At 41.8% G+C, this 27,453-nt stretch overlaps 1 protein-coding gene across 3 annotated transcripts; it reads left to right on the top strand.

Moving 5' to 3' along the window:
• The first annotated feature begins 544 nt into the window (after positions 1–544).
• On the top strand, positions 545–27,453 carry LOC137105001 (vasoactive intestinal polypeptide receptor 2-like). Of its 3 annotated transcripts, none has more exons than XM_067486939.1 (13): positions 547–771; positions 5,407–5,506; positions 8,566–8,673; positions 11,508–11,605; positions 19,872–19,969; positions 20,867–21,005; positions 21,671–21,821; positions 22,925–22,985; positions 23,311–23,380; positions 25,071–25,162; positions 25,481–25,619; positions 25,878–25,919; positions 26,013–27,453. In XM_067486939.1, exons 1-13 carry the CDS (start codon positions 715–717, stop codon positions 26,184–26,186), a joined length of 1,329 nt encoding a protein of 442 aa, XP_067343040.1. In that variant the 5' UTR covers positions 547–714; the 3' UTR covers positions 26,187–27,453. The 3 variants fall into 3 exon arrangements, with proteins under 3 accessions (XP_067343042.1, XP_067343040.1, XP_067343041.1); XM_067486940.1 differs by lacking the exon at positions 547–771 and adding an exon at positions 3,219–3,508; XM_067486941.1 differs by lacking the exon at positions 8,566–8,673 and having other exon boundaries at positions 545–771.

The following is a 27,453-nucleotide window of genomic DNA, read 5'->3' on the forward strand; positions in this document are numbered from 1 at the left end:
GCTGCACAATGAGCGAGACCGCAAAAGACACCAGCTGATCACATGAGACAAGAAGAAACGAGAGTAGACTCAAAATCATCACAAACCATTGAAATACGAGCAAAAAGAGACAAAAAATGATCCCGAATAGAAACATTCGCAGAATGAGAACAGAGATTCCAAAGAGAAAAGAAGAAACCAGTTGAACCCACTGATCCAGGAGCAGGAAGAGGCCTTGTGCACCAAGCCGGTACATTTCCTGAGAACTTATCATCTGTCAGGTCCGAGCGAGACATGTCCCAGTGTCAAACCTCAGCTCTCTTTACGCGCGGTAGCTGTAGGAACTTCCACAGGATGTCGCTGTCGGTGTTCCACCCACACGCGCACACGCACGCACGTACATATACACACACACACACACACACACAGGTCCCAGGAAGCCTCTTCAGGTCCTGGCCGCGGGAGCGCGCGTCAGTCCGGCCTGTCCCCCTGAAGGGAGGCGTGTGCCGGGGACGCGCTTGGAGTTGAAACCTGCAGCGCAGCGACCACCGCCTCACTGCGTCGCTGCGCGCTCCACTCATGTCCACGCTCCTCTGCCGGACGTGCAGTTTGGACTCTTGGACACTGAGTTTGTCTCTGCCTCTGGAGACAAGTTTAATCCTCTTGCTTCGCGCCGTGTGAGGAGCCGCGCTGCTCCTCAGGTGGATTTAATCCTCCGCTGGATGAGATGACGCCATGTCCTCCACGCACCGGCTCGCGCTGCTCCTGCTCGGCTTCCTCTGCGTCCACACGGTCAGTCTTTCACTTGGTTGGTGTCATTTCTTTCACACTGTGTGTTTTATGACGGGGTTTGACGACTTTGCTGACCTGACAACAAAATGACTCCAGGTTTACTGAACACGTTTATGAGTCGGAGTTAGTGCCACACTTGGTTTAAAGTTACTTGCAGAGACATCTGTGTTCGATCCTCATGGTTCCTGCTGCTTTGTGCTGTCACACTCCACATCAGCAGCTTCTCATTAACACCAAAGACAAACTTTAGCTTCTGGACAACTTTGTGCTGCTGCTTTATTGATTGATTAATTGATTGATTATTATTTTTGACTGGAAACTCAAATATTCCCACCGTTTATTAACTTACACCAGCTTAAAATCCAGGACTGATCCTCTGGGGCTTTGGACTCAGCACCAGACTCAAGAGGATGATTGACTCACAATTTGTGTCTGTGGATGTTATGGAGGTGACGTCGGTTGTTCCCCCCAAAAAATCAACTTGAGATACAGAAAAGGAGATTTTTTACTTGTGAGTAACTTGACAGAGCTGACACTTTCCAGCTGTGCACGAGAACAAACGCAGTTCCTCGTGCTGTGATTTCTACAAAACCGATAAAAGGAGCAAGTGCCATTAAAAACGTAGAGCTCGACTTCTTTCCAGCTGTTTGTCCATCACAGCTGAGGTGCAACATGGATGTTCCGTCTTTTCTTCCTCCTTTATTAATCGTCTCCCAACTTCTCATGTTTAGTTTATTCTTTTCAGTGATGAAATGAACCTTTTCTTCACTCTTTTGCATTTTAAAAGTCATATTTTGTCACTTAAAGCTTTCAACAGTTTCATGTCTGCAGAACAAGAAATACTTTCACATCAGCTGTGTGTGTGTGTGTCCGTGTTTTACAGTAGTTGTCAAACCTGTCACTTATTCTAAAGGTCAATGACTTGTGCTTCCTGTCGATGTGCAGAGTCCTGCTGCAGTATCGAAGCACATTTACCATGAATGATTTTATAGAAGCATGCAGTGCACGTTGCTCCTGTGAAATCAGAGTTGAGACTTTAGGACTGTGCAGCAGCTCAAATCGCGCACAGGGACGTCAGGTGGGGACTGAAGTTTGAAGCTTCACTTTCGGGCTGAGACCAGAGCGAGTTGAGAAGAACTGCAGCTCGGTTTGAATTTGGCTAAAGTAGTTGTAGCTGCAATTTGCATTAAACTAATCTGCGATGATTTTCTCTACTAATCGACAAGTTCAAGCCACAGTTCACAGGCCAAAATTAGTCACTGCACTGTGGTTCGTCAAAGAGAGGCATCGAGTCTTAAACCCGCAAATATTCAGCTTATTTTTTCCTCAATATTATTCCAGGTGGTTGTCAATAACCTTTCTGTCAGTTATCTGAGCGGTGCTGCTCTTCACGCGATCAACCATCTGCTATCAGGCCCATAACTAAGGTTCAGTAGGTGACATTCTGCCTCCTGATGATGGGGTAACGTTTACTGGTTGTAGCAGGAGTGACTGTCCATTTATGGAGGTGGTTGTGAGGCTGTGAGAACAGTTTGTTTCTTGCCTTGAACTGACCCTAAATGTTCAGGCTTTGTTCATTTTTTTATTTTTTTTTTATTTCCCCTGAAGTAGACAGACGTTTTTTGCCTGTGACGTCTTTGTTAAACCTAAGAAGGATGCGCCTGCCTTTTTTATTAGTGCAACCATGGCAACAACACAAAGAAACCTGGTAGGCAGAAGGTTTCCTACTAAAACCATAATTATGGGCTGATAACATCCCAGTTAGAAGAAAAACACCTTCTCCAGTTTATAGTTGTTTACTGTTGTGTGGTCCAGTTCGTGCCCAGTGAACAGATTTAAAAAAATCTGAATTTATTTCTAAATTTAAAACCTTTTGAGCCCCTTAACAGTTTATTTTAGTCGGAACAGAGACAAAACTAATTTGCTCCATTTTGTGTCACTAAAGATGAGACGTGATGGTTAAAAGTCCAGTTCTTCCATCCTAACGCCGTGGTGCTAATTCTGTTGGGTTTTCTTGACCAGACGAACTCCAGTAATTAACAAACCACCCAAACAATGGAAATAATGCTGCGTTCAAAGGTTGAGAGACCTCCCATAAACTCTGTCCTCGCTCAATTTGTTCTTAGCACTTATTTAAAATGTCCACATCTGGAGTCAGAAAATGCCCCAAACACCTCCACATTATTTTAAATAATAGAAGTGGAAGTTTGCTGCGTGTGGAGAATGTTACTGAGCAACAAGTGGAACCTTGATGAAATGTTGTAATTCAGGAGAAAAGGAGCTTTTAGGAAAAGAATCAATTTCGTTAAATCTCAGTTGCAATATCGCTAAAAAAGAAAAGCATCACTTTGTGGCTCCTGGTCAGTGAGGGTACGGTGGCCTGCAGGGCCAAATCTCTTATTGTGTGAGAAAGTGACCTTTAAAGCAGCAGGCTCTTCACTTTCACGCGAGACGAAACGCAGAGAAAACAAACTGTAGCTTTTTGAACAGACTCAGGATGAGGATTCCAACCTGGAAAGACGTTTCTCCGTTTCGTTTAATCCAGAACGTTTTATCCGGGGCTTCGTTTTGGATCCGTGTGTATTATGCGGCAGAGAGGATGATGTTTGTTTGATGGCGCTGGATTAAATAAGACTAAACTCTTTAACCCTTCTACCCTGTGCTGCTTTCTATTTATAGTTTGTGTGTTTTGAGAAGCACAACGAGGAAACGGGACAAACGTGAATCCAGATGTGAGGTCGGACTTTCTGCTTTCTACACCTGCAGTTTCCTATTTTAGTTTTTTAAATGCTTCTAATGTACAACAGTGTTGACAATGCTGATCGTGATATGAAAACTGAAATGAAGAATTAAATGTTATGGAAATGAACAAATGTCTCTCACGCCATTAGTTCATTTCAGAGAAAGAAGCAGACAGACGGGGTCTTTTACAGCTTGTGTTTGTGTTGGCTGGTGCTTTTCCCCCTGCACTCCAATGCCCCACATGACAGATTTCAGATCCATGAAGTAGCTTCGAGCTCTGCAGTAATTTGGACTGTTAACACACTGTGTGTCCGTCTGTGCCGTGTCTCCGTTTCAGAGGACAATAGAAAATGATTTGCTGCACTGGTTTAATGGCAGCGCTCACTGTTGGTGTCTCGCGTCAACAGCCACAGAACCGTCCTCTGTCTCACGGATACGTGAGTGTCACCGAGCACGTTGGGGACGCCGGACACTTAATTGTGTCTCAGATCACCAAGAACACACACGCTGTCCTGCCGCCACACTCATTATAGAACAAATGTGGATTAATCCGCCACTAAAAATAGTCCCACACAGACGCACTGCTTTCTATCACAGCTGGACACAGGAGTCTAAAGATTTGAGTTGGTTTCGGTCTTTTGATGGTTACGTGTCAGTCAGCTGTTTGGCTGCGAAACAAACGTCTGAGTGTGAGAGGGAAGTCATGTAAGCATGAGGTGTGTGTGTGTGTGTGTGTGTGTGTGTGTGTGTGTGTGTGTGTGTGAGGGGGTAACTGTTTAAACACTCTGACAGGTTGAAATGCTGCTGAGCAGGGCAGTATATCTCCATGTAAACAGACCTACCAGCATGCACACACACACACACACACACACACACACACAGCATATCCATGAAGTCAAGTTCACACATGGATTAATTTTTTTTTTTTTGTAGATTGTTCACGTTGCTCTTTGTTTACTCTCTGTTTGAGTGCGTCTCCATAGTTACCCTCAGCTGTACCAGGACACTGGCACACACACACACACACACACACACACACACACACCGGATGGTGAACTGCATCATTTATCAGCAGCACAAAACTTTGGTCGGCACATTGGGCTCAGTAGCAGCAGAGTTGGTACAGTACACGTCGGTGAACGTGAGCAGGATGATGATCCGATGGTTAAATTCCCTCTGGAGAATCAAACCGACCTCCTGCACACAGGGGCTGCAGTTCTCCAGGACCCGACTCAGACATTTTACACACAAAATGAAAATGTTGAAATTTGATCTGCTCATTCAGAGTCTTGTCGCAGTGGCAGCTGGATCACTCGAGCGTCTCTACCCAGAGCGCAGACGCTGACTGGGACAGGACAGTGTCCACCTGTTCGATTCAGGCTCCATGTTTGTTTTCCCCTCACTCACAAACAGGACACTAAGACACTTAAACTCCTCCACCTGAGGAAAAAACTTAGAAAATGCTAATTTGCAACATTTTTGTTCAATTTCAGAAAACTTCATGTGTAGTTTTTAAAAAAACAACAGAGGTACAAAGGAAACATCCTTTACGCTTAAATCATGACACATAAAACGCAGGATTTCCTGTGTGTTTAAAAACCTGACTCAGACCTAAAGTTTGTATTTTATTACTCATCCTGTAGTAACACATTTCCAGCAGTAACTGAAGTTGATGTGTTCACTCTGTGTACAGGGGTTTGAATTCACACTCTGAGGAAACTTTAAAAAAAACAAAAAACCTGTAGATACGAGCAGCAGATTAGTCCAGAAGCACATTTCTCAAACACCAGCTGTAGCTCGAGACACGGACACACGGAGTCTGAACTCCTGAGTGACGCAGGGGGTTTGTTCACAGATAATATTTGTAACATTTATCTCCTCTGTTCACGACAGGTTCATGGAAAGATTCCGAACTGCCAGTTCCAATGGGAGATGCAGAGAGACAGGACAGAGTGTCAGACGAAGCTGCAGCTCCAGACGGACGATACTGCAGGTACACACACACACACACACCTACACACACACACACACACACACACTGCAAGACACACACACTCACTGCAACACACACACACACACACACATACATACATACATACACACACACACACTGCAATACACACACACTGCAGCACACACACTGCAGCACACACAAACGAGGAGGTGTTTGGAAATTCCCACCAGGATGGAGCCTTGGACGCTGATTAACAAAGTGGGCATGTGAAGTGACATAAACTCAAATAGTACTTGAGGTGTGTGTGTGTGTGTGTGTGTGTGTGTGTGTGTGGAGGAGGGTGTGTCTAGACCTTGTTTTAGCCTGTGTTGAAACACATTCTCTATCAATGCTTTATTTGTCTTTCAGGGCCAAAAAGTCAGTAGCGAATACAGAAAGTGTACACACACACACACACACACACACACACACACACACACACTTCTATGTATTTGTGTTGACCAAGCCGGTTCTCATACAATGTCCTGTCTTGCACAACTATTTAGGAAAGAAATAACACTTTGAAATAAAATAGACTGATTTATAAAGGTGTGTGAGAATTTCAGAGAAGCTTAATTTAAAAGAAGAAAAAAAACAACAAACCCTTTTCTGTAGTAATAATAACGATGATGACTTTGTTGTGTGCTGAACACGAGGCTCTGGGTGGATCTTTAAACTAAATTAAGTTGCATTAATTAACAGAAGTAAAGTCATTTGAGTGTGGAAACAGACACACACTCACACATAACCAGGTCTGATTGAAGGGGAACCTGAGGATTGTTAGAACAGACAGAAACACCAACATGGCAGCAGCTGGATCATTTAAACCAGCAGGTACAGTGCAGTAAAGTATTGTAACACTAATAGCAGCAATTACAGCCTGAAGTCTTTTTGAATATGAAGCTACAAGCTTGACTCACCTACATTGCAGAGGTTTGTTCCATTCTTCTTTGCAGTACCTCTCACGCTCCATCAGGTTGGATGGGGAGCATCAGTGCATGGGCATTTTCAGATTTCTCCAGAGATGTTGAATTGGGTTCAAGTCTGGGCTCAGGCTGCTCCACTCATGGACATTGACAGTTGTCCTGTAGCTACTCCTTTGTTATCTCGGCTGTGTGTTTAGGGTCATTGTCCTGTTGAAAGAAGAACTGTCGCCCCAGTCTGAGGTCCAGATGCTCTGGAACAGGTTTTCATCAGGGACGTCTCTGTACATTGCTGAAAAACATGCCCACATCATGATGCTGCCCCCCCACCGTGCTTTTCCTGTTGGCCAGGTGGTGAGCAGTGCCTGGTTTCCTCCAGACATGACACTGGGGATTCAGGCCAAAGAGTTAGATCTTTGTTTCATCAGACCAGAGAATTTAGTTTCTCCTGGTCTGAGAGTCCTTCAGGTCGGCTGTCACGTGTCTTTTACTGAGGAGTGGTTTCCGTCTGGCCCCTCTACCAAACAGGCCTGATTGGTGGAGTGCTGCAAAGATGGTTGTTCTTCTGGAAGGTTCTCCTCTCTCCACAGAGAAATACTGGAGCTCTTTTAGAGTGAACATCAGGTTCTTTGTCACCTCCCTGACTAAGGACGACTCTAGGAAGGAGTCCTGGTGGTTCCAAACTTCTTCTTTTTACAGATGATGGAGGCCACTGTGCTCATTGGGACCTTCAATGCTGCAGAAAGTTTTCACTACTTGTCCCCAGATCTGTGCCTCGATACAATCCTGTCTCAGAGGTCAACAGACACTTCCTTGGACTTCATGTCTTGTTTTGTACTCTAACGTGCACCGTTACTGTGGGACCTATAGACAGGTGTCTGCTTTTCCTAATCATGTCCAATCAGCTGAATTTCCTACAGGTGGAATCATATCAATATCAAGTAGAAACAGCTCAAGGATGATCAGTGGGAACAGGATCTACCAGAGCTGAAGCTTGAGGTCATGGCAAAGTCTGTAACATAACAAAATGTGGAAAAGTTAAGATTTAAGAGCTGTGAATATTTTCTGGATGCACTGTAGAAAATCAACAATTTAGTTTTGGTGTGAGAGAGAAATTGTATGTGAACAATTCAATCAAAATTCAAAAATCGTGTGTGTGTGTGTGTGACCTCGATCTTTGTCCAACCTAAACACAGTGGCGTGAGAGTTTTAAATTAAGCATTAAAAGCTCAGTAACACTGTGGGTGAAAAAGTGTGGACTAAAATAAATATGTCTGTTAAAATAAATAGGTCTGTTCAGTTTCAACATACTTGTGACTTGTCAGTCACGTTCTTAAACTTTGAATTCAACTTTATTTATATTGCACCAGTTCACAACAAAGTCATTTCAAAGCACTTTACATAATATACATAATACATAAGTCAAGACTATACTGATGAGTAGAGCAGCACTAAGGCAACAGTGGAGATGTGCAGACTTGGAAACATCACTTTTGTTGCATTAGTACATGATTTTGGTTTGTGTTTTTCTTGTTGTTTTATGGAGACATGGGTTTGATATCATCAGGTAACTGGCTGCTCTGTTTTTTAGCAGTAGAGGAAGTGGTGATGGACAAAATGCATCCACAAACATCCTGTTCCCCTCAAACAGCCGCACTGAAGGTCTGAGCCCACACGCAGCAATGATTTGAAACTAACAGTCCACACGCACACAGTGCTGAGCTCTGCATGAACTCTGAACGTTTGAGCTCGGTGATAAAATAGCGTTTTTATCTGTGCGGTTTGCAGCTTGTGAACTCTGAGTTTTCTCTCACGCCTGCGTATTGAACCATCTGTTATCTGTGTGAGGCCAAACCACCATCAGATAGTCTGTCAAATCTGTGAAGCAGAGCTGCAGGTTGGTGTCTGTTCCCAGTTCTAGCAGCTCAACAACTTAAATTTCCCCTATTTGTGAGTCTTGCTTGGGGTCAACATCTGCATTAGCGTTTCTTTACTGTTTGACTTCAGCCGACTAACTTAATCCAGCTGTGCTTAAGGTGTTAATGTAACGATTTCTCTGCCCGGATGTCATAGCTGCAGAGGGATTTATTTTTTGATCTTCATTTAGAGATCTGAAGTGTGTGTGTGTGTGTCCAGGATGCCGCGGCGAGTGGAACAAAGTCTTGTGTTGGCCAAGTGCAGCAGTCGGTGAGGTGAAGACCCTGACCTGTCCCTCCCCTCTCCTGCGCCTGTTTGGGGAATATGGTGAGAGAGACACACACACACACACACACACACACACACACACACACACACACACACACACACACACACACACACACACACACACCACATTTCTTCCAGAGTGTATCAGCAGTCAGAGCTGCTAACATCTACATGAGCATTTCTTCATTGTTCGGCTTCAACAGACAGTAAACAACTTAACAACATCTGAAAATCCTCTTTGTAAAGTCACAGAGTTGTGCATCACTTGGACATTGTCTACAGTGACAGTTGATTTTAGTCATTTTTTTAAATAAATAAAAAAACAATACAACTGTTGGGTCCAGTGTCTTTGCACAGTTGACTTGTGTTAGATCAATGTTTGGATCAATTTTTTAATTTGGGGATTAAAATAAAATGTAGTGTGTTTGTGTGTGTGACCTCATCCACTCAGTGCATGTTTGAGTTTCACTTCACGCTGACACGTCCGTCGTTCATACCAACAGTGAAAAACTCGTCTTCCTCCATCGTCTCTTAGCCCTCGTGCAGCAGGTCCTCCATCATCTGTGCACGTTACAGTACCTCCGGTTGAACATGAACAGAGTTGAAGCAGGACAGGATGTGTCAGCATTTTAAAAACTAAAAATTCCTCACAAACCCATAAAAAGCACTGAAAGTAGTCATAGTAGCTCAGTGGTAAAATGTGTGTGTGCCCTGGTTAAATTTAGCTGGGGACCTTTTGCTGCGGGTCATGAGCCATATTTTTTTTAAAATATCTCTCTACTTTCTAGCTGAAAAATGCCTCCAGATGACATCACCTGGAGGAACCTTCATTTCAGATTATGTCCTCTCGCTGCTCACAGTATGGAGTTTGTAATCATGGTCAACCTGCCTTTTCCAGAGCTCCCCCTGATGACATCATCTGAACTCCTAATGATGAAAAACTCCTCCGGGTGATGTCATCTGGAGGAGTTTTCATCTAGAATTGGAGAAAATTTGTAATGTAGGGAAGTCAGAGGGAAGTTTAAAAGCACTAAAGTTCATTTACACCCTGAACTAAAAAAATCATTAAAATAGAGGCAACCAAATTCAGAGAAGATAAAAATAAAACTCTTAATAAAGCTCTGAAATACACTTTTTGTACTTTTTTTTTTTCCATTAAAGACTATATTCATGTTGGTAATGTTGGATTTAAATTTGGATTTGAGTGCAATACAGAAGCCCCACACTAATACATTAAAGTAATTGAAGTAATTAAACGCTGAGTGTTGGACCCACATGGGAATGTTCATAATATTATTAATCTGAAAAGCTGAAAATAATTAAGAATAAACCCAAAAACATCACTGTGCTGTAAACGAAATGTGTAGGCAGCAACTTGATCAACAAACACTTTCACTTTGTTGCTAACGAGCTCAAAAAGCTAACGTCAGTTAGCTTAGCTTAGCATAAACTGGAACTGGGGGCTGCCGGGCTCAGATGAAGGTCACACAGCCAGCTTAAAAACACAAATTAACATCATATGTCTAATTTTTAAAATTCATAAAAGAACCACAGAATAAACATGACAGTGGTGTTTACACTTGGTTTATGGATGTTTATGTGCTGGACTATTTCTGGGCTCGGAGCACATGCAGTGAAGCCCCAGGAAGCTGCTGAGCCTTTGCCAAGAAATAGTTTCCTGGGTCCTGAGGGTGAATTAGAAAGGATAAAATACTTTTTCAATAATGTTCTCTTCATACTTTTCCCGTTTATCTCGGGTTCATATGCAGAGTTTTATCGCTAGGACGTGGCGGTGACGTGCAGAATGAGGCATCTTTTGTTTGGATCTTGTGGTTTGTGCGTGGGAAATTCATTTGCATGCATCTTTGAGTAAATATCACCTCCACGTGTTTTAAATTCTGCTTTCAGGGATAAAACAATCAAACACAACTTCTCTTAGCACTAATATAATAACTTTATTTAAAATGTAGATTAAGGCTGTAAAGCATCTTAACTCCTCTACAAGCTTTTTTTCGCTCTCACTTGCAGTATGTTGGGCCCTGTTGGCCCCTGAGCTGGGGAACAGCTCCTGTAATGTGAACGGGCTGTCGTCCGGCCAACAGCCTCATTAAGAAACGCGCCGCTGTAGGCAACAAATCGAGTGTATTTACAGTGACACAAACTGCAGCTGCTGCCAACAGCTGAGACCCGCCAGCATGGCCGACCTCCTCCAAACACCCCGCTGTCCTTCCGCTTTATTTACGCTGAGATTCCCATGAAATAGGTTGAGTGCTGTCGCCCGTCAGACGTGGAGTGATAGGAAATGAGACACAAAAGTGGAAACATGGATTGGTCGCCAATTACAATCAGTCATTGAAAGAGACGAGTTCGTCCAAAGCTACTTACAAAAAAGGAACAAACACCAGGAGCAATTTGGGCTTCGCTGTCTCGTTCAAAGACTCAATATGTTCAATAGTTGATGTCTTCTCAACCCACTGAACCATTAATCTTCTTATAATAGCAGTTAATAAAGACAGTGACAAAAGCCTTAAAAACAGAATCTGTTATTCAGACCTCAAAGCATTAGATGCTAGTTACCCAGGCAACACCAGATAAACCGAAATTCATTATTATTACACAGAGCTGAAGCCAATCTTGTTAAACCACAGCACATCTCTTACCCCTCCAGATACGTCTAAAACAGTATTTTTATATTTCATTTATTCGGGTAATTGGGAGGTAAAGAGTCAGATTCTTCCTTTTTTGAACCTGCTTCACAGTTAAAGTGCAGTGGGCTACATGTGTATAACTGAGAGACCTGAGTGGAAAATAAATTCCAACAAATGAACAAAGTCTTACAAATGTCCAACCGTCCCTCTGTGTGTCTGCTTCAGGCGTCCTCAGCAGGAACTGCACAGAGACCGGCTGGTCGGACGTCTACCCCGTCATCACCGTTGCCTGCTACTCGAACAACACAGACGAACCCACTGAGGTGAGTTCATGTCGTCAAGTCTTATGGCCACGTTAAATGTCCCAGTAATCGGTGGTTGTTAGTTATAGAGCCCGTAATTATGCTTCACTGGGAGCAAACTGAACCTACTGGACCAGTAGGCAAAAAGGAGCAGTGTGTGTTATAACGACACGTAATGATTAGACGACCTCGAGACTGCAGCAATCATAAAATATGAAAAATGAATGGGACATGTTTAAAACATGAAGACAAGAAGATCGTGACAGCAAACAGACTGTATCGTATAAAGCCAGGTGAAGTGCAATTAGGTGTGTGTGTGTGTGTGCAGGAGGTTTGTCTGATTGTCTGGGGGTGAAGCTCTTGCAGGATTATGATGGTTTGGTTTGCCGTTGTTTTTCCATTGAGTATCTTTCTGTGTGTGAGCCATTTGCTGCAGAGTGCACGTGTTGGTTTCGTGGCCTGAAATGGATTAGGGTCATGTTCTGACAATCCCATCATCTTATCTCCGCATGTTCACTTTCACATCCACCTAGTAGCTGCTGCAGACTGAAACTCTGCTCATAGCAGAGAAAATTAATCCTGTTCATGAGCTATGGGATAGTTTTCTTTTCAGTGGTTATTTAAATGGAACGAGGCATTTTATGAGGGTCACGAGTGGAGATGCAGGGCTGTGAGCTGAAAATCAGAATTTCTACACTGAGTTTCATCCAAGTCTTTTTTTTTTATTCCATTATCTCGTTAACTTTTTTTTTATTCCATCAACAGGACATTTATCTCATTTCCTCGGAAAAACAAAGCTCGTTATCTCGTGATAACGGGATAATTATGAGGGAGTAGAAGACTGAAATATTATTGGATTGGTGTAGGCTAATAATAAACAGAATCAGGATTTATTTGGTGAAGCAGAGAGAGATTGTCAATGCTCAGTCTCCTTGAGCAGCAGGTTTGTGCCTCTGAAAGACATGTCAGTAAGAAAACAGATGAAAAAAGCCTTTTAAGCCTGACACCTGCTCATCTTTTGGGCCACAGTGATGTTGGAAAGAAAGGGATTGACTTATTTAAAAAAAAAAAAAAAAACAATCGTGGAAAATTAAACCCATTCACTGTTGAACCACAGCAAAGTCATGTTTGTATTAACCATCAGTTCTGATCTTTGGAAGCATTTGGGGTTTTTTTTAATAAATGATCTCGCTATCACAAGAAGTTTTATTTACTTAAACCATGAGAAAACAGACTTTCTCCTCCGGTTTTCCTGCGATAACAAGATCATTTTCCGCTATCACGAGATAATGAAATTAAAAAAACAGAATTGCATCTACAGCTGTTTTTGGGTTCTGTACAATTTGATAAGTCTCAAAGATTTGTATACTTTTTCTAATTAGTCTGAATCAGGAAATTCCATTTCATTTACAAGCAGTTTCATTTTCTTGATGTTCTGTGAAGTGACTATTTTCAAGTCAGTGGAAAAACTGACTGACTTATGGAAAACGTTATTCTTCATAAGAGAAAACTCTTTTTTAGCTGCTCAAGAGGTTTTAATCAAATCAGATAAAAGAATTAGTTTACTGATTAGGAGCCTTTCTGAAGGTGTTAAGCTGCTGTTTCCCACGTCAAATATCAACTTTAAGAACTCAGACTGTTGAGTTATGAACTTGGCTTCAATTTAAAATCACAAAGAACAACGACACTGGGATTTGTATTTGGACCATAACATCCAGAATTTCCCAATTTTAATCTGAGTTTGTCAGCAGAAGATGAGACTTTTAATTTGTTGGAATTGAGAGTTCACACCAACTTTTTTCCCACTTATAATATTCATACCAGCTTCCAGAAACTGAATAGAAACTAGAAGACCTCCAAAAGAAAAGAGCTGCCCAAAAAAACTATTCCTCTTCTCCCTTTTTGTTAAAAGAAGCCACAAGTATTTAAACTGCGTCCAGTAAAACTCCATGACTTTTTGAAATCTCTGTGTTGTGCTTATCAGTGTGATTCAGGTGCTGCAGCTACTTCATTTAAGGTCATTTCCAGGTCATTTGAGCTGGAGGTCAGAAGGTTGCTGCTAAAACCAAGAGTTTGAAACCCACAGTGGGTTTTTGTGTTTTTGTTTAGAAGGAGCGCGTGCGAAGCCTCCTGCAGCAGAGGAAGAAGCACTTGATTGTGCAAATGATGACTTGATTTTCATTCCGTCAAGTTCAAATTGTTAACCCGCTTTGAAACCATTGTTCTGCCACAAGTAGGAAACCAGCCACTGACCCAGTTTTCAAACAAACGATTTTTGCAAGACTTGAAGACCTGACTGCAGGCTGGTTTCAGTCTGTGAAGCCTGTGTGCTGTGCACAGTGGGGAAAGTCCCTGCTGTGCTGTGCTTCCTTCAGGTCACATGTGGGAATTAAACATTTTGCTCCAAAACACGAGTCCAGCGAACATGATGCACGACATGTAACTAATGCTGACACAGTCTGGTCTGTTCTCACAGGTGAAGGTAAAGATTCAGGAGGACAAAAACGAGTTCAGCCACGTGTTCAGTACATAATTCTCCCTGTGTGTTATTGTCCTTTTGGCTTCAGCTTATAATGGAAATGCAAAAAGTACTAAGTTTGGAAGGTTTGACTAACACAGACGGCTGGAGCGTGATAGTAAATGGTAAAAAACTTTTGTTCGCTTGTCCCTTGCTGACCCGTAAGAACAGGAGATACTTTATAGCAATGGAAAAAAAAAAAACGTGGCTGTTGCCTTTGTTAAAAGAGGTTGACGACCAAAGTAAGAAACTGCAGCCACAGAAGCTTCTAGTATTACATAATCACACTGAACCAAATGAAAGACACTCATTCATCGACAGGAGGTGGATGCTTTGCCTGTAAACCTGGAACATGAAAAAACTCGGTGCGCGGTTTTTCTAGCACTAATTTCAATAAACCCACCCTCTGAAATCTTGAGCTGAGAGAACAACTGAGCGTTTCTGGGTGCGACACTGGTTCAAAGTTCCTTCTGCAGACTTGTGGGGGGTTCAGGTCTCGGTGTTGGTGCTCTCTGCTCTCTAACCCCCCTTGTCTGTTCCCATATCTGCTTCTTGAAGGTAAACTGGGGGACATGTTTCCCCCTATCAGGGGATTCTAAAGCTGCCTTTTTGTTGTGTATCTGTGTGTTTTAACCTTCACGTCGCCCTGGGGGGGTGGGGTCCTTCACGATACCACAGAGCTTATTTTCGGACCTTCCCAGTTATTGCTTGTGGTTACAGCTGCATTCCAGGGCCCACTGGTTAATAATAAGCTTTAAACAAGCAAGTAATAAGCAGGTTTAAGAGAATATTTAAGGTTAAAGAGTCCACACCGACCGAGACGTCCTCCTGCTCCTGATGACTCTGACTGTACAGACCAGTGGTTTTATTCTGCAGAAAAGACGGAATAAAAAAGAAGAAATCCTTTAAGAAGTGTGGATCCTCACAGGCTGTTTTGACAAACATCCAAAATGTTAGCGATTAAAAGATAAAGAATTTTACTTATTTTGTATAGTTTTCTTGCTGATTTCCTGTATGTGGCCTTTTAGTTTGACCAACTCATTTTGTCAATTTTAGCCAAAAAAAATCATATCAAACATAGAGAAAAACACCTTCTCTATGCAGTAAAGTTACTGTGAATACTAAAAAATGATGCATAAAACTTTTAAATCCAAAATGTGTCCAACAAAAGCCCAGGAAAGCTGGGTGGTGCTCAGAAGATGTTTGAATGATGAAGTGCTTTAAGCTCTCTAAACTCCAAACTGTTATTTCTTGCTGTCACAAAGTATAAAGTTGAATGAGGTCTTAAACCCTGTGCAGACAAATCAAGCCAGACAAGACGCTCTTGTTAAACCACAACAACTTACTGTAAATAGGAACGATATTGGAGCATGAGTGTCCTTCTGTGGACGGACTGAACCGTGCAGAAGAATCTAAAATGCAAATCTCTCTACAAAGCCATGTTTCTCTTGAACATCAGCATCGCATCCCAGGACTCCTCCGTTTAAAATATCTGCATGTCTCATCACCGGCCTTTTGTCTCTGCGAAAACATGCTCACACATGGTCTCTGAAGACCACATCCCGCTCGAATAATGCAGATTTTAATCATGTTGTTCTAATAATTATGACCTCAGTGATGCAAACCAAGATTAGGCAAAGTGCAGGTGACCTACATCCTCCGTCTCTGTGTGTTAGAGCTGAAACTGCTAAAACAGAGATTCCCAGAAGAGCAGAAAGATGCACCGATGCTCCAGCAGCCTGCTGCAAAGAAAAGGCGATGAGCTCTAACGACAACTCATCAGCTGAGTTCAACATTTTCGTTGGAACCTTTTCAGTTGAACTGGCTGTAACTGTGTGCAGCCTTGTGACGTGTGCAGGAGTCAGTTGTGCGTTTTTTTTATCACGAAGGAACGTGTCACCCGGCGGCGCTGTGTCTGTCTCAAGTGTCTTTTATTCATCTTGGGACAGCAACGGGTCTATGGCACAGACAAAAGAGCTCATCCACGGTGTAGACACACAGACACAACTTGTGACTAGACGTGATTCTTTGTTTGGGGTCAAAAATACGATGAATTTAGAAACTGAGCAAAGGAATCTTTTACAGTCAGCGAGCGTCTCACAAACTTGGAGTTAGCTATTTCAGACGTACATGATTACAAGAAAATGTGAAAGATGAGTCGCCTGTAACTATATTATACTGAGGGGGAAGCACGAGACTTTGCACGTGCAAAATGTTCACGTAATACTGATTTAATGGGATCAAGCTGAGTGAGCAAGTCGGAGAGGCAGCGTGGGCGGAAGTCATTGAAAATATTGTGAACAACCATGTGATGAATCAATAATTTAGTAAACAAATAGCATCATGTGTCTGTTCTCTGGTTTAGGAAGAAAAAGGCCCAAATTACTGTTCATTTTGAAACATGTGTATCTCAGCTCAGTGATAGAATAAAACATGCAAAGGTGGGAAAGTGATTAGTGCTGCCGGCTCACAGCTAGAAGGTCCCAGGTTTAAATCCCCGCCTCTCGTCTGATGGCCGATGGGCAGAGGCTCCAGCCCCCTATGACCCCAAACACGATAAGTGCTTACAGATGGAGGCTGGATGGGGAAAAACCTGCTACTACAACATTTTAAACCTTGATTAAATAGGATCTAATTCTTAATGGAAGGTAGCTACACCCCACTCTACACATTGTTACAAGTGTGAACACATTTGTTGTGGGTTCCACAGATCACGTCATAGGATGTGTGCTGTGGTTATTGTGCTTCTTAGAAGAGGAGCAGGGGGGTGTCCGATACTTGGAGGTAGTTTTAACTAGAAAAATGTGTTTAAATACTTGTAATGCTTCACATAAAGAACGTCTCTTTTATTTGGAAGTGGGGACGGCTTTACTGCGGTGAATATAAACGCTCATTATCGTGGCCTTTGCAAAAACAAGTGACTGTGTCTCTCCAGCCTGTTGGACACACATGCAGCAGCACTGACTTGGTTTATTTACACGGACGTGATTCTGCTGTTTTTGTTTAATTGTGAAAGTCAAAGCAGGTGATACGAGCTGCAATAAACGGAGACACACACACACACACACACACACACACACACACACACACACACACACACAGCTGGCTCATGATCCTCTCCAGAGCCCCCAGGTGGGATTCCCGCGCTCTCACCTCGCTGTGAAGCTTCTATGCGTTTCCTGTTGGAGACACTGAGGTTTTCCATCTGGAAAACGTTCAGCTGAGACCAGACGTCACGGCTGGCGCTCAGCTCGCACCCAGCAGATGCAGCCGATTGTCCTCATCGTCTGTCTGATGAGCTTCGGTCCCACAGAAGGTCAGAAGTGCCCGAATGGACTTTAATGATTGACCTAAACGATGCGTGGAACCACATGACTCGGCCGAAAAACAACTTGGTCATGCACTAGCACACTGGCAAGGGGAGCTAATAATTGATCCGTATTTAACACAAATACACCTGCCTGACTCTTTGTGTGTCGCCTCTGTCTAATGTCTGTGACACCTCAGAACATCCACCCGTTTATCCGAGCAGCAGTGCTGTTTGGGACAATTTCCATAAAGAGAACAAGCCTGAATCGACCAAACCGGACTCACTTCCTGTTCCCATCTGATTGGATTCATCCTTAATTTCATTACCAATAAATCTGTAGACTATGTTCTTATTTAATTGATCCCTTTTATCTTAAAAGTATGAAAGTCCACACTTCTTATTTAAAAAAACTAAATTCTTTTATTACTTTTAGCTGATGGATTTTTCTTATTGTGCTTTTGTTTAAATTGTAATTTCATAAAGTTGGTGCTCTTTATGAAAGATTTGTGAGAACAGTGCATATGTTGCACCTTTCCTCCTTTTTTGGACGTTCAATGTTTCCACCACGTGCTGAACCAGGCTGCAAAGTTTCTGGATCAGGTTGATTTATAGAAATACAGGTTACGTGTATTTCTATGGCTCGCTTGGTGCATAACATCACGGTCATGCTGAAACCCAAACTGCCGACAAAAGCAGAAGCAGGAGATAAAGAGACTTTTGTTACGACCAGGAATCTGTTCGACCTAAAGTTCAACATAGCTTTAATTCTCTGTTGTGAGAGAGGAAGACAGAAAAGGGCGAGCGACCAGAGTTTATGGATGGAGACGCGTTTGGACATAGAAGGCAGTGTGGCTGCAGCAGACCAGAGCCAGCAGGTCATCAGCTCCCAGCCAGCAGGCATGAGAATCTGAGTCAGGAATGAAACGGCGATGCCAGGCTGTAACTGTCTGTCTGATAGCTGTCTGCGCACGCTCATGTATTTGTCCACATGTGGACAGACAGGGCCGTGGAAAAAGAATTTTAAGCAGTGATCCAACTTAGTGCACTTGACGGCATTTGTCACTGTCTTCACAGCTCTGGACGTCCCTCAATGTCCCACTTTTTTGTTTTGTGCCATCAGGAAAAATTATAAAATACACAAAGACGGATGAAAATTAGGACTAGAAGAGGAAAAGGAGAAATAAAATGAATAAGGAAAGTTGAATACGAGAGGAGGAATTAGAAAATATGGACTGTTTATTTTTTGTTTTGTTTTTTTTTTTTAAAAAGATGGAAGGAAAAATATGGAAAAGACAGAAAAGAGAAAGATGTGTTCTCGTATGTTTGTGTGTGGAAAATGACACATGCAACGACATTTTGGATAAAGTGAACATGTTAGTGCACGTGGGTGTTTGTAAAAGCGTTTTGTGCCTTTTTACATAAATGAACGGGTTAATTTATGATGTTTGTTTTCTCGAACGATGTGCATGTTAGTGTGACTGTAGACTTATAGTCAGTGTATGTGTATCATACACAAGCTCATGTACAGATAAGTGTGTGTGTGTGTGTGTGTGTGTGTGTGTGTGTGCAGTTAATTGCCAGATGGTGTCAGACATGGGGAATGTTGTTTATAGATGATGAGAGCGATGAAACACACACACACACACACACACACACACACACACACACACACACACACACACACACACACAGTGGGCAGTATAACACATCTCCACAGTCCAGATCTGCTGCTGTGTGTCGGTTTGAAGAGTTTGTGGAGAGTTAGTGCTGCTTTGAGATGGACCAGACTCATCCTGAGGCAGCCCTGCTCTTATTGTGAAAGAGCCACTCTGAGAGTGTCTTTTTTGTCTGGGAACAACTTTTATTTCCAAAGGAATTAAACTTAAACTCCACACTTTAAAAACTAAACATTTTCCGAAAATATGTTTTTTTTAATACAGCTTTTATTTCCTAGGAAATTGTTCTAGGAATAATTATTATGTAAATAAAGAAGCTGCTCCTCTTAGCGGTTTTGCTACTCAAAGAAAAACTGGAAACTAACTACTTGATTAGTAGAGTAGGTTCAAATTTAGTCCAAGTTAATTAGGTTTCAACTTATTTTTTTTTTAAAATCAATGTGTATATTTGTGGAACGGAATCAGACCTTAAATTCAAATTTCATGTGCAGGTTTTAAAATAGTAAGTAAGGAAATTATATTAATAGCTTTAGAAGATACAATAAGACAAAAGTGCAGTAAACAAATATAAATAGTAATAAAAATAACCATACGTGGTTCACTGTATCACAATGAAGCATTAAGGCAAAGTACGATATGAAAATGCTTTCACACGCTGCCTTTCTGTGAAAAGTGGACATTGCTGTTGCCCTTTTGCTTTGGAAGTTGCATCATTGTAGCACTTTCTGCAGGGAACGTTACGTGGTTATTGTATAATACATTATTTTTTGTGTGTGTGTGCAGCTGCTCTTCTACAGGGTGGTTAAGATCCTGTCTTCTCTGGGCCACAGCCTGTCCCTCATCACTCTGCTCACCAGCACCATCATCATCTGCTTGTTCAGGTAAACACACACATGTAAGGACACCAAACATTCTCTCTACATTTTCCTGAAATAACCTTGTGCGTCCTCAGATATATCGCACCTCATCCTGAAAATGACTCGAAGACGGCTTCAAAATCCGCCTGTTTTTATCAAGGCCTCAAATGTACATACAAACAGGGCCTGGGCACAACGTGCAGCGTAACATTAACAATATCCATGATACACAGCTGGAGCTAATCATTTTTAGCTTCCATACACACTTTTCATTTCCTATGCACAGAAGGGCCCCGTGGTGGTTGGAGGAGGCGCCATAAATACAACCGATCACACAAGAAGCTCTTTAAGTGACTTTTGTTTTTACCTTTTCTCAGTTTAAGTTGAAACTGTGAGAAAGGGGATAATTCTACCATGTGTTTGTTATGGAGGTCTGAGTGGGTGGTGGAGTCATACTGGAGTGCAGTAAATTAGGAGGGCGTTCTCATGTTTTGGCCATTCTTTTTAAAATGAAAGAACCTTTAAGATATTCATAAAAATACAGGAGGTCTGGGGAATGAGGGACTTTGCCTCTTTAATCAGTCATTGACAATATCTCATTCGTGAATGACCTGGCTAATATCAACTTAGTTTACTACAAATCCCCTTTGCCTTCTGTTTTCCTTATTTGCAAAGGAAGCAGGAAAAATAAAATACTTAACATTTATGGTGGTTGTTTATAGTTTGGAGTCATGCGTGTGTGCAACGCCCATCAGAATGTGTGAGGCTGAATCCTGCCGCTCAGCCTGGAGCCGCTCCAGCCGTTCACTCGGCCGCTATCGCTGTGTTTAGATACCAAATCCTTCACAGGATTCGCACCCTGACACCCTCTGTAAACACACTTCACAGCATTCCTCTGTCTGCGTGTGCGTGTGTGAACAGGAGGCTCCACTGCACGAGGAACTACATCCATCTGAACTTGTTTGTGTCGTTCGTGCTGCGAGCCGTGGCCGTGCTGACCAAAGACACTCTGCTCTTCTCAGACGATGAAAACACAGACTGCAGCACACAGCCCTCGCTGGTGACCCCACAAACACACACACACATACACACACACACACAATTATTTTACTGATGATAACTTTAAATTCTGCGTATTCAGTGCTACAGTTTGTTTGACCACGTTAAAGGACAAATGATAACGTCAACTGAGGGAAAAACGCCAACAAGTTGCCTGAGATGTTGGTCTGTCTGCTGTTAGTCAGCATCCTCATCCCCTGCAGCCTTTTCCTGGGTTTGATGCACATAAAAATCATGTTTTTTTGAAAAGCTGTAGGAGGCTTGTGCTGCATCCCCGAATGTAATAGAGCAGAATTCTCACCCCACACACAGGTTACACAACAAGTCTTACGTTGTCCTTAAAACTCTGCAGCCTGTTTAAATTTAATTTGAGGGAGTATTTCATTGTACCATATTTTATTTATGTGACGCCTTAAACCTGAACCCTACATCCCCCTGATGTTACCATGGTAACTGCTAATGTGAGTCTCTGACTGTAGCCAAGAAGTGAGGTTCATGACCCCTTTTCAAAAAGTGGCCTTTTGGGGTTTCATGTGGTGTGTGAGTGGGTTATGTAGGTTTAGAGTTGCTCCTGTTTGGGCCAAATCATTTCTTAAATTACTGAAAAATCGAGTTGAGCGTTGAAACAATCCTTCACTGCCTCTTTGTTGTGTGACGCTGTTGTAGGTGGGCTGTAAGGCCGGACTGGTGTTCTTCCACTACTTCATCATGGCCAACTTCTTCTGGCTGCTGGTGGAGGGCCTCTACCTGCACACACTGCTGCGTGTCATCCACACCTACTCCACCCGTCTCTCCATCTACATGCTCATCGGCTGGGGTGAGCCGCACACAACTGCTCAATGACCTTTTATGAAGACGCACAAGCAGCAGTGGGTTTAAATTTAAGGAAGGAAAAAACCCTGCTTTCAGGAGATGCACATCATTAATAATGAAAGTCTTAACTGGAGGAGATCTGAAAATATGCAGATTTATAAAGCCTGATATAAAATTGTTTATATGTCCAGGTGCAGCCACTAGCCCCCACATGTTCCCGTCCCAGTAGATAAGCAACTAATGATGCCATGGGAGAACTTTGGGGAAGCTTGTATAAAGAGAATAAAGAATTTTCCAACTGAAGGACCCCTGCAGTTTCTCCAGAAATAAAGTTTGAAATTATACAAGTAATGTTCGAATCTTAACATATTAGCATATGTGGACAAAGCAGCATAATGATCAAAAAAGCTCGTGGATTTTTTTTATAAATTTAAAAAACGCTTGGAGTGAATGTCGAGATGACCGGGACTAACAAAAACTAACGAGCAACACAAAGAAAACATCAAGTGTCCTCAGGTTTTTAAAAAAGACCCTTTCAAGCTAATGTTACTTTCATTATTAGAACATTACTTTTATTGTGGCTTAAAAGGCTCTAAAGCTATTAATTAATTAAAATAGTGAGACATTATGGAAATATTTATATTTGCTTTCTTGCTGAAAGATGGTTTCTTCTCATACGCATAATGTAAACCTATTGTCAACTGCCAGTTAGCTTAGCCATTAGCTATTTAGCTTAGCTTAGCATAAAGTGAAACATCTGGCCTGACTGTCCAGAGGGAGCAAAATCTTATTGTGAGCACTTTTAAAGCTTTGCTAATTAAAAAAAAAAAAAATCCTACATTGATAAAAAGCTCAGGTTGTAAACAGTCTGCTGGCTTCTGTATTCGCTCAGCTGCTGCCATGTGACACCTCCTCCCACCGTCCATCACCACTTTACCAGCGCTTCCTCCCTAATGCATCTCCATCCCCAGCTGGTTAATGTACGCGTGTGTTCAAATGTCACGTTTCCTCCATCCCATGAGGAAGTTCAGCATCTGGCAGGCTGAGAATCTAAACAGACGTCCTCTTCTCCTCCTACTTCCTTTCCTCCCTCTGTTTCCCTCTCAGGAATCCCCTTTGTTTTCATGGTGGCGTGGATCATATGTAGGATAAACCTGGAGGACACGAGGTGAGTCTGTGCATCTGACAGGCACTTAAAATTAATTTTGGAACATTTCTGTAAACAAGAAGACTGTCAACCTCTAGTGGCCTCCACCAGCGCTGCAGCGTGGACTAAATATAATAATGAAATACTGCTGACTTTGTGTTTATGCCAAGTGGCTGACTGCAAATCTGTGCACAGCAATGACCTTTAGATTAAACGTGTTTACATTTTAGTAATGCATCTGGTTTCTCCACGTTTGGGTTTTTAATTCCATGTAATTGCAGGTTGGCATGTTCTTCTGGGGAAGTATTAACAGCTAAGATTGTGTTTTTTTTTTTTTTTTCCTCAGTTGCTGGGAGATGAATGAGAACCCCGTCCCCAACAGGCTGATCAACTGGCCCATCATGGCGTCAGTCATTGTACGTTTATTTACTCTGAAGCTCCTCAGTGTGTTTGTGTGTTATTGTGGTTTCTGATATTTACTTTAAAATGTACGTAGAGAATTTTTAAGGCGTTTTTTTGGGGGGGGGTCAAGGCTCCTGTTTAAACAGGAAACTAAAGTCATTTGTACTCAGTGTTTGTAGTATTACTGAAAACTTCCTCTCATTTCCCAAATACATCAGGGGACATTTTCTTCTGCCAATGTGTGAAATCTCAGCTGCGCCTCCACTGTATAAAAGCAGACATTTCAAAAAAATGGGAGAAAGTATTTGATAACTTTCAGCTGCTTCTTTGACCCCAAACCGGCAAAAATCAGATCAGTCAAACTAGTTCATGTTCTACTTGCTGCCTCAGTGCAGCCCCGTTTGACAGGGTGTGTCTGACATGTGTATACTTTGATTCCATGTTGCCATGTTGGGTTTGGCTGTTCTGTGCAGTTTAAATACTGACAAATGTGTGTTTGTGTATAATTTGATTTGTGCTTTCCAAAAACCTGGAACTCTGTGGAAAACTCCCTTTAATCTTTTTTTTTACCACCTGAATCAGTTTAATATCAATTGTTTATCTGATGAAAGGTCAGTTTGGCTTGTACCTTTTTAAAGAAAATAAAGTTAACATTTTCAAATTGCTGCACAGTTTTTAGAGCCTGAACCTGGAAGCAGGTTTAACAAACAGAGCGGTGAAACCTGATCTCTGGGTCAAGGGGAAACTCTCAGGTTTCCTTTCCAGAAAAGCCTATTGGCATCAGTCAACTCAGGGTTTGATCAGTCGGAGTTCGGTGTGTTACAATTAAAACCCACCGTAAATGGAGCTCAAAAACTTCAACAAATCACCATGGCAACTGCAAAGAAAGAGACACCAGAGACACTATTTTCATTCATTTGCACTAGAAATATTATCTTACATTAATGCACATTTATCTTTACATAAACAACCGAAGTAAGATGTAATTAAGACAAAACAGCTGCAGCTGCTTGGAAACTGAGTTCACACAATCTGCAGAAATTAACTCTGTATTTGCAGCTAAAACTTTTTTTTTGCAAAATTAGTCGTGGAAATGACATCTTTTTTCTGATTTAGTCCCAAAGTCCTAAATGTAAATACATCAGTTGTCCTGAAATTCTTTGTTTTTTGTTTTTTTGGTGACAATTTCAGAGTGATTTCAGTGCATATCTCAGTGCAGTATAACTGACGGCCTGACTGGTCTGTTTATCCCGAGTTGCAGCAGTGAGTGAATGAACAAATGAATGCACGCTCGTTAATACTGTAGTCTGTATGTGAGGTGAGCTCCATGTCTCTGCATTGGCTGATTGATCATAAAAGTGGATGTAAAACGTGTCTTCACACCCTGCAGGAGGGAGAAGACAGAGGGAAAGTCTGGGCTTGTTGAAGAAAACCTGACGGCAGCAGGTTCATCTCACGGTGGAAATTAGTGCAGTAACTGTCTCCCTCAGCTCTTGGTAAACAAACCTTGGGGTTTTACTAAGCCCACTTCCTGAAACGCCACCCGGTGCAAGAAGGATGCACCTTAACCACAATACCTTACGTTATGTGAACTTCCTGTTGTTAGACACATTTAGTGTTTAGTCAGCTTCTTTTATTACATTTCTGATCTCTCTGGTGTTAATTGCAAGCATGTTAATGTCTCTTTGTTTTGTGTTTCCTCAGGTGAACTTCATCCTGTTCATCAGCATCATTCGTATCCTGGTGCAGAAACTGCGCTGCACTGATGTCGGGGGAAACGAGCAGTCGCAGTACAGGTGCACACAGGACTCTTCTTTGCCTCTGACCTATTTATCTAAGAATATGGGTGATGCACCTTCTAGCAGTGGGAGCAGATTGTAATTGAGCTTTATAAAAAAGGCCACTGTTTTAAAGCATTTCTTACAAAAAGGTTTAATTCCCAAAGGGTTCTGGTTATGAAATGTGACAAAGAAAATTGAGACTTAAAGTTTTCATGAAATTCTTTGTTTAAAACTGAAATGGTTAAAAGCGAATTAAAAACCTTTTTAGCGCAGTTGTAGACAGTTGTAGGCCTTGATTCCGTGTAACTTTGCTAATGCTTGTGTGTTTCTCAGGCGTCTGGCCAAGTCCACCCTCCTGCTGATCCCTCTGTTTGGGGTGAACTATGTGGTGTTTGTCTACCTGATGGAGCCGGCCGATAAAAACATGAAGCGAATCAAGATCTTCTTTGAGCTGGGCCTCGGATCCTTCCAGGTGCAGTAACCTTTCACCAAGTCACCCAGAGCACGAAGAGCCTCTGAATGTGCGAACGTGTTGAATCATTGAATGAGGATCTCTGAGAATCCCCGAACATACTGATTACTCTTGAATAATATACATTTTAATCTAATCTCTTTACAAATGGGTTTTTTTCCCTTCTCGAGCATCATGAGAGATGGATTCTATGTGTTTTTATTTGATGGCTTCTGACACCCTGCAGTCAATCAGTACCTATGTGTTTGTGTGTCGTAGGGCCTGATTGTGGCTGTGCTCTATTGTTTCCTCAACAGTGAGGTTTGTGTCCACGCACTTTTCTACACATCATTATATGAATGTAATTATCCACTTTAACAGACGTTCTACTGTTTTCCCTTTGTGTACCAACAGGTTCAGAGCGAGCTGAGGAGGACGTGGAGGAGTTTGTCGCTCAATCGTTACGTGGGCCGTGAGTACAAGCTCCACGCCGTGTCAGTCAACAGAAACGGCAATGAAAACTCCGCTCAGTTTCCCAGGAACTTCCGAGCCCAGTCCATCCTACAGACGGAGACCACCGTACTCTGACCAAGAGCAGAGGCTACCGGGTTGTGGGAGGACTTTCAGAACTGATGCTCATATTCAAAGCAAGAATGAAGGAATTGAACCTGTGACTTAGAGGTTTCTGATCAGGCTGAATATGCCTCATGGACATCAGTATCGGTAATCTTAACATTACTGATACTAACAGTTGACTTCGTCTTCAGACCAGCACAAAAAAATTGCATCAAAAAATACAGTTTTCATTTCAAACAGAATCTTTATTTGTTATTTAAAATACAATCTTTGACACTGTTATTTCTAATTTGAAGTTGTTGGTCAAAATAAGTAAATAAGTGTTGGTCTTTTACTGAGAGTCTTTACTGAGAGTCTATATATATATATATATAAAGACCAAAAGCCATAAAGAATGAATGTATTACAAATATGTTGTTAAATCATATTTATAACCCTAACAATTCCAGCATGTGGTGGAAAATCAGTGATTTTGACAATCATACATGTACTGTCTTTCTTATTTTTACTAGTCAGACTCAGTACCATGTTCATGTCTTCTCAGACATCACTATTTTCGTTCTACTCTAAGGGACGTTTAACTTTTGATCACTTAAAATGAAGCTGTCTACTCTTTATTAAAATACCAAAGATTTTATTTTTTATGTTTATTTGTTTGCTGTTATGGTACATTTTAATAGTTTTTACTGGTAGAAATGTCTATAATTATCTGCAAGAAAACGGAAGCAGATTTATATTGCGACCTTTTGTTTTCATGTGATGTAACTGATGCCAATTTTACAACAAACGGCCTCCAACTGACAAAATATTTCATTTTGTTGCGATGTTCTGTACCTTCATTAATCATATTCATCATCATCAATTATACAGTGTTCTCTGACAGGATTTCTTCTTCAGAGTTGAAATATGTGAAACTGTTTTGTGCCACAGTGAGACACAAAAGATATTAAAACGTTTCTATTTACACATTCATCACACCTATAGTGAAATTACTACTTAAACATGGCTCAGTGAGGATTCCACCATCATATTAGCCAAAGTGACACGTGACATTCAGTTACACGAAGAATATCAGACATCAGACATGAGAACAGACCATGTGCATTTATCCAAAGTGACTGCCAGTCACATGGCAGGATTTCAGTTGCACTCAAAGACAAAAAACATATCGCCTTTTACAGAAAATGATATTTTGTCTTTTATTGTTTACTGTGTGTACATGACAAAGGAAACTGCAGATTTGTTTTTGATGTATAAAAGCTTTTATCATGGAATATGA

This window comes from Channa argus, chromosome 19 (assembly GCF_033026475.1).
Source record: "Channa argus isolate prfri chromosome 19, Channa argus male v1.0, whole genome shotgun sequence".
NCBI lineage: Eukaryota > Metazoa > Chordata > Actinopteri > Anabantiformes > Channidae > Channa > Channa argus.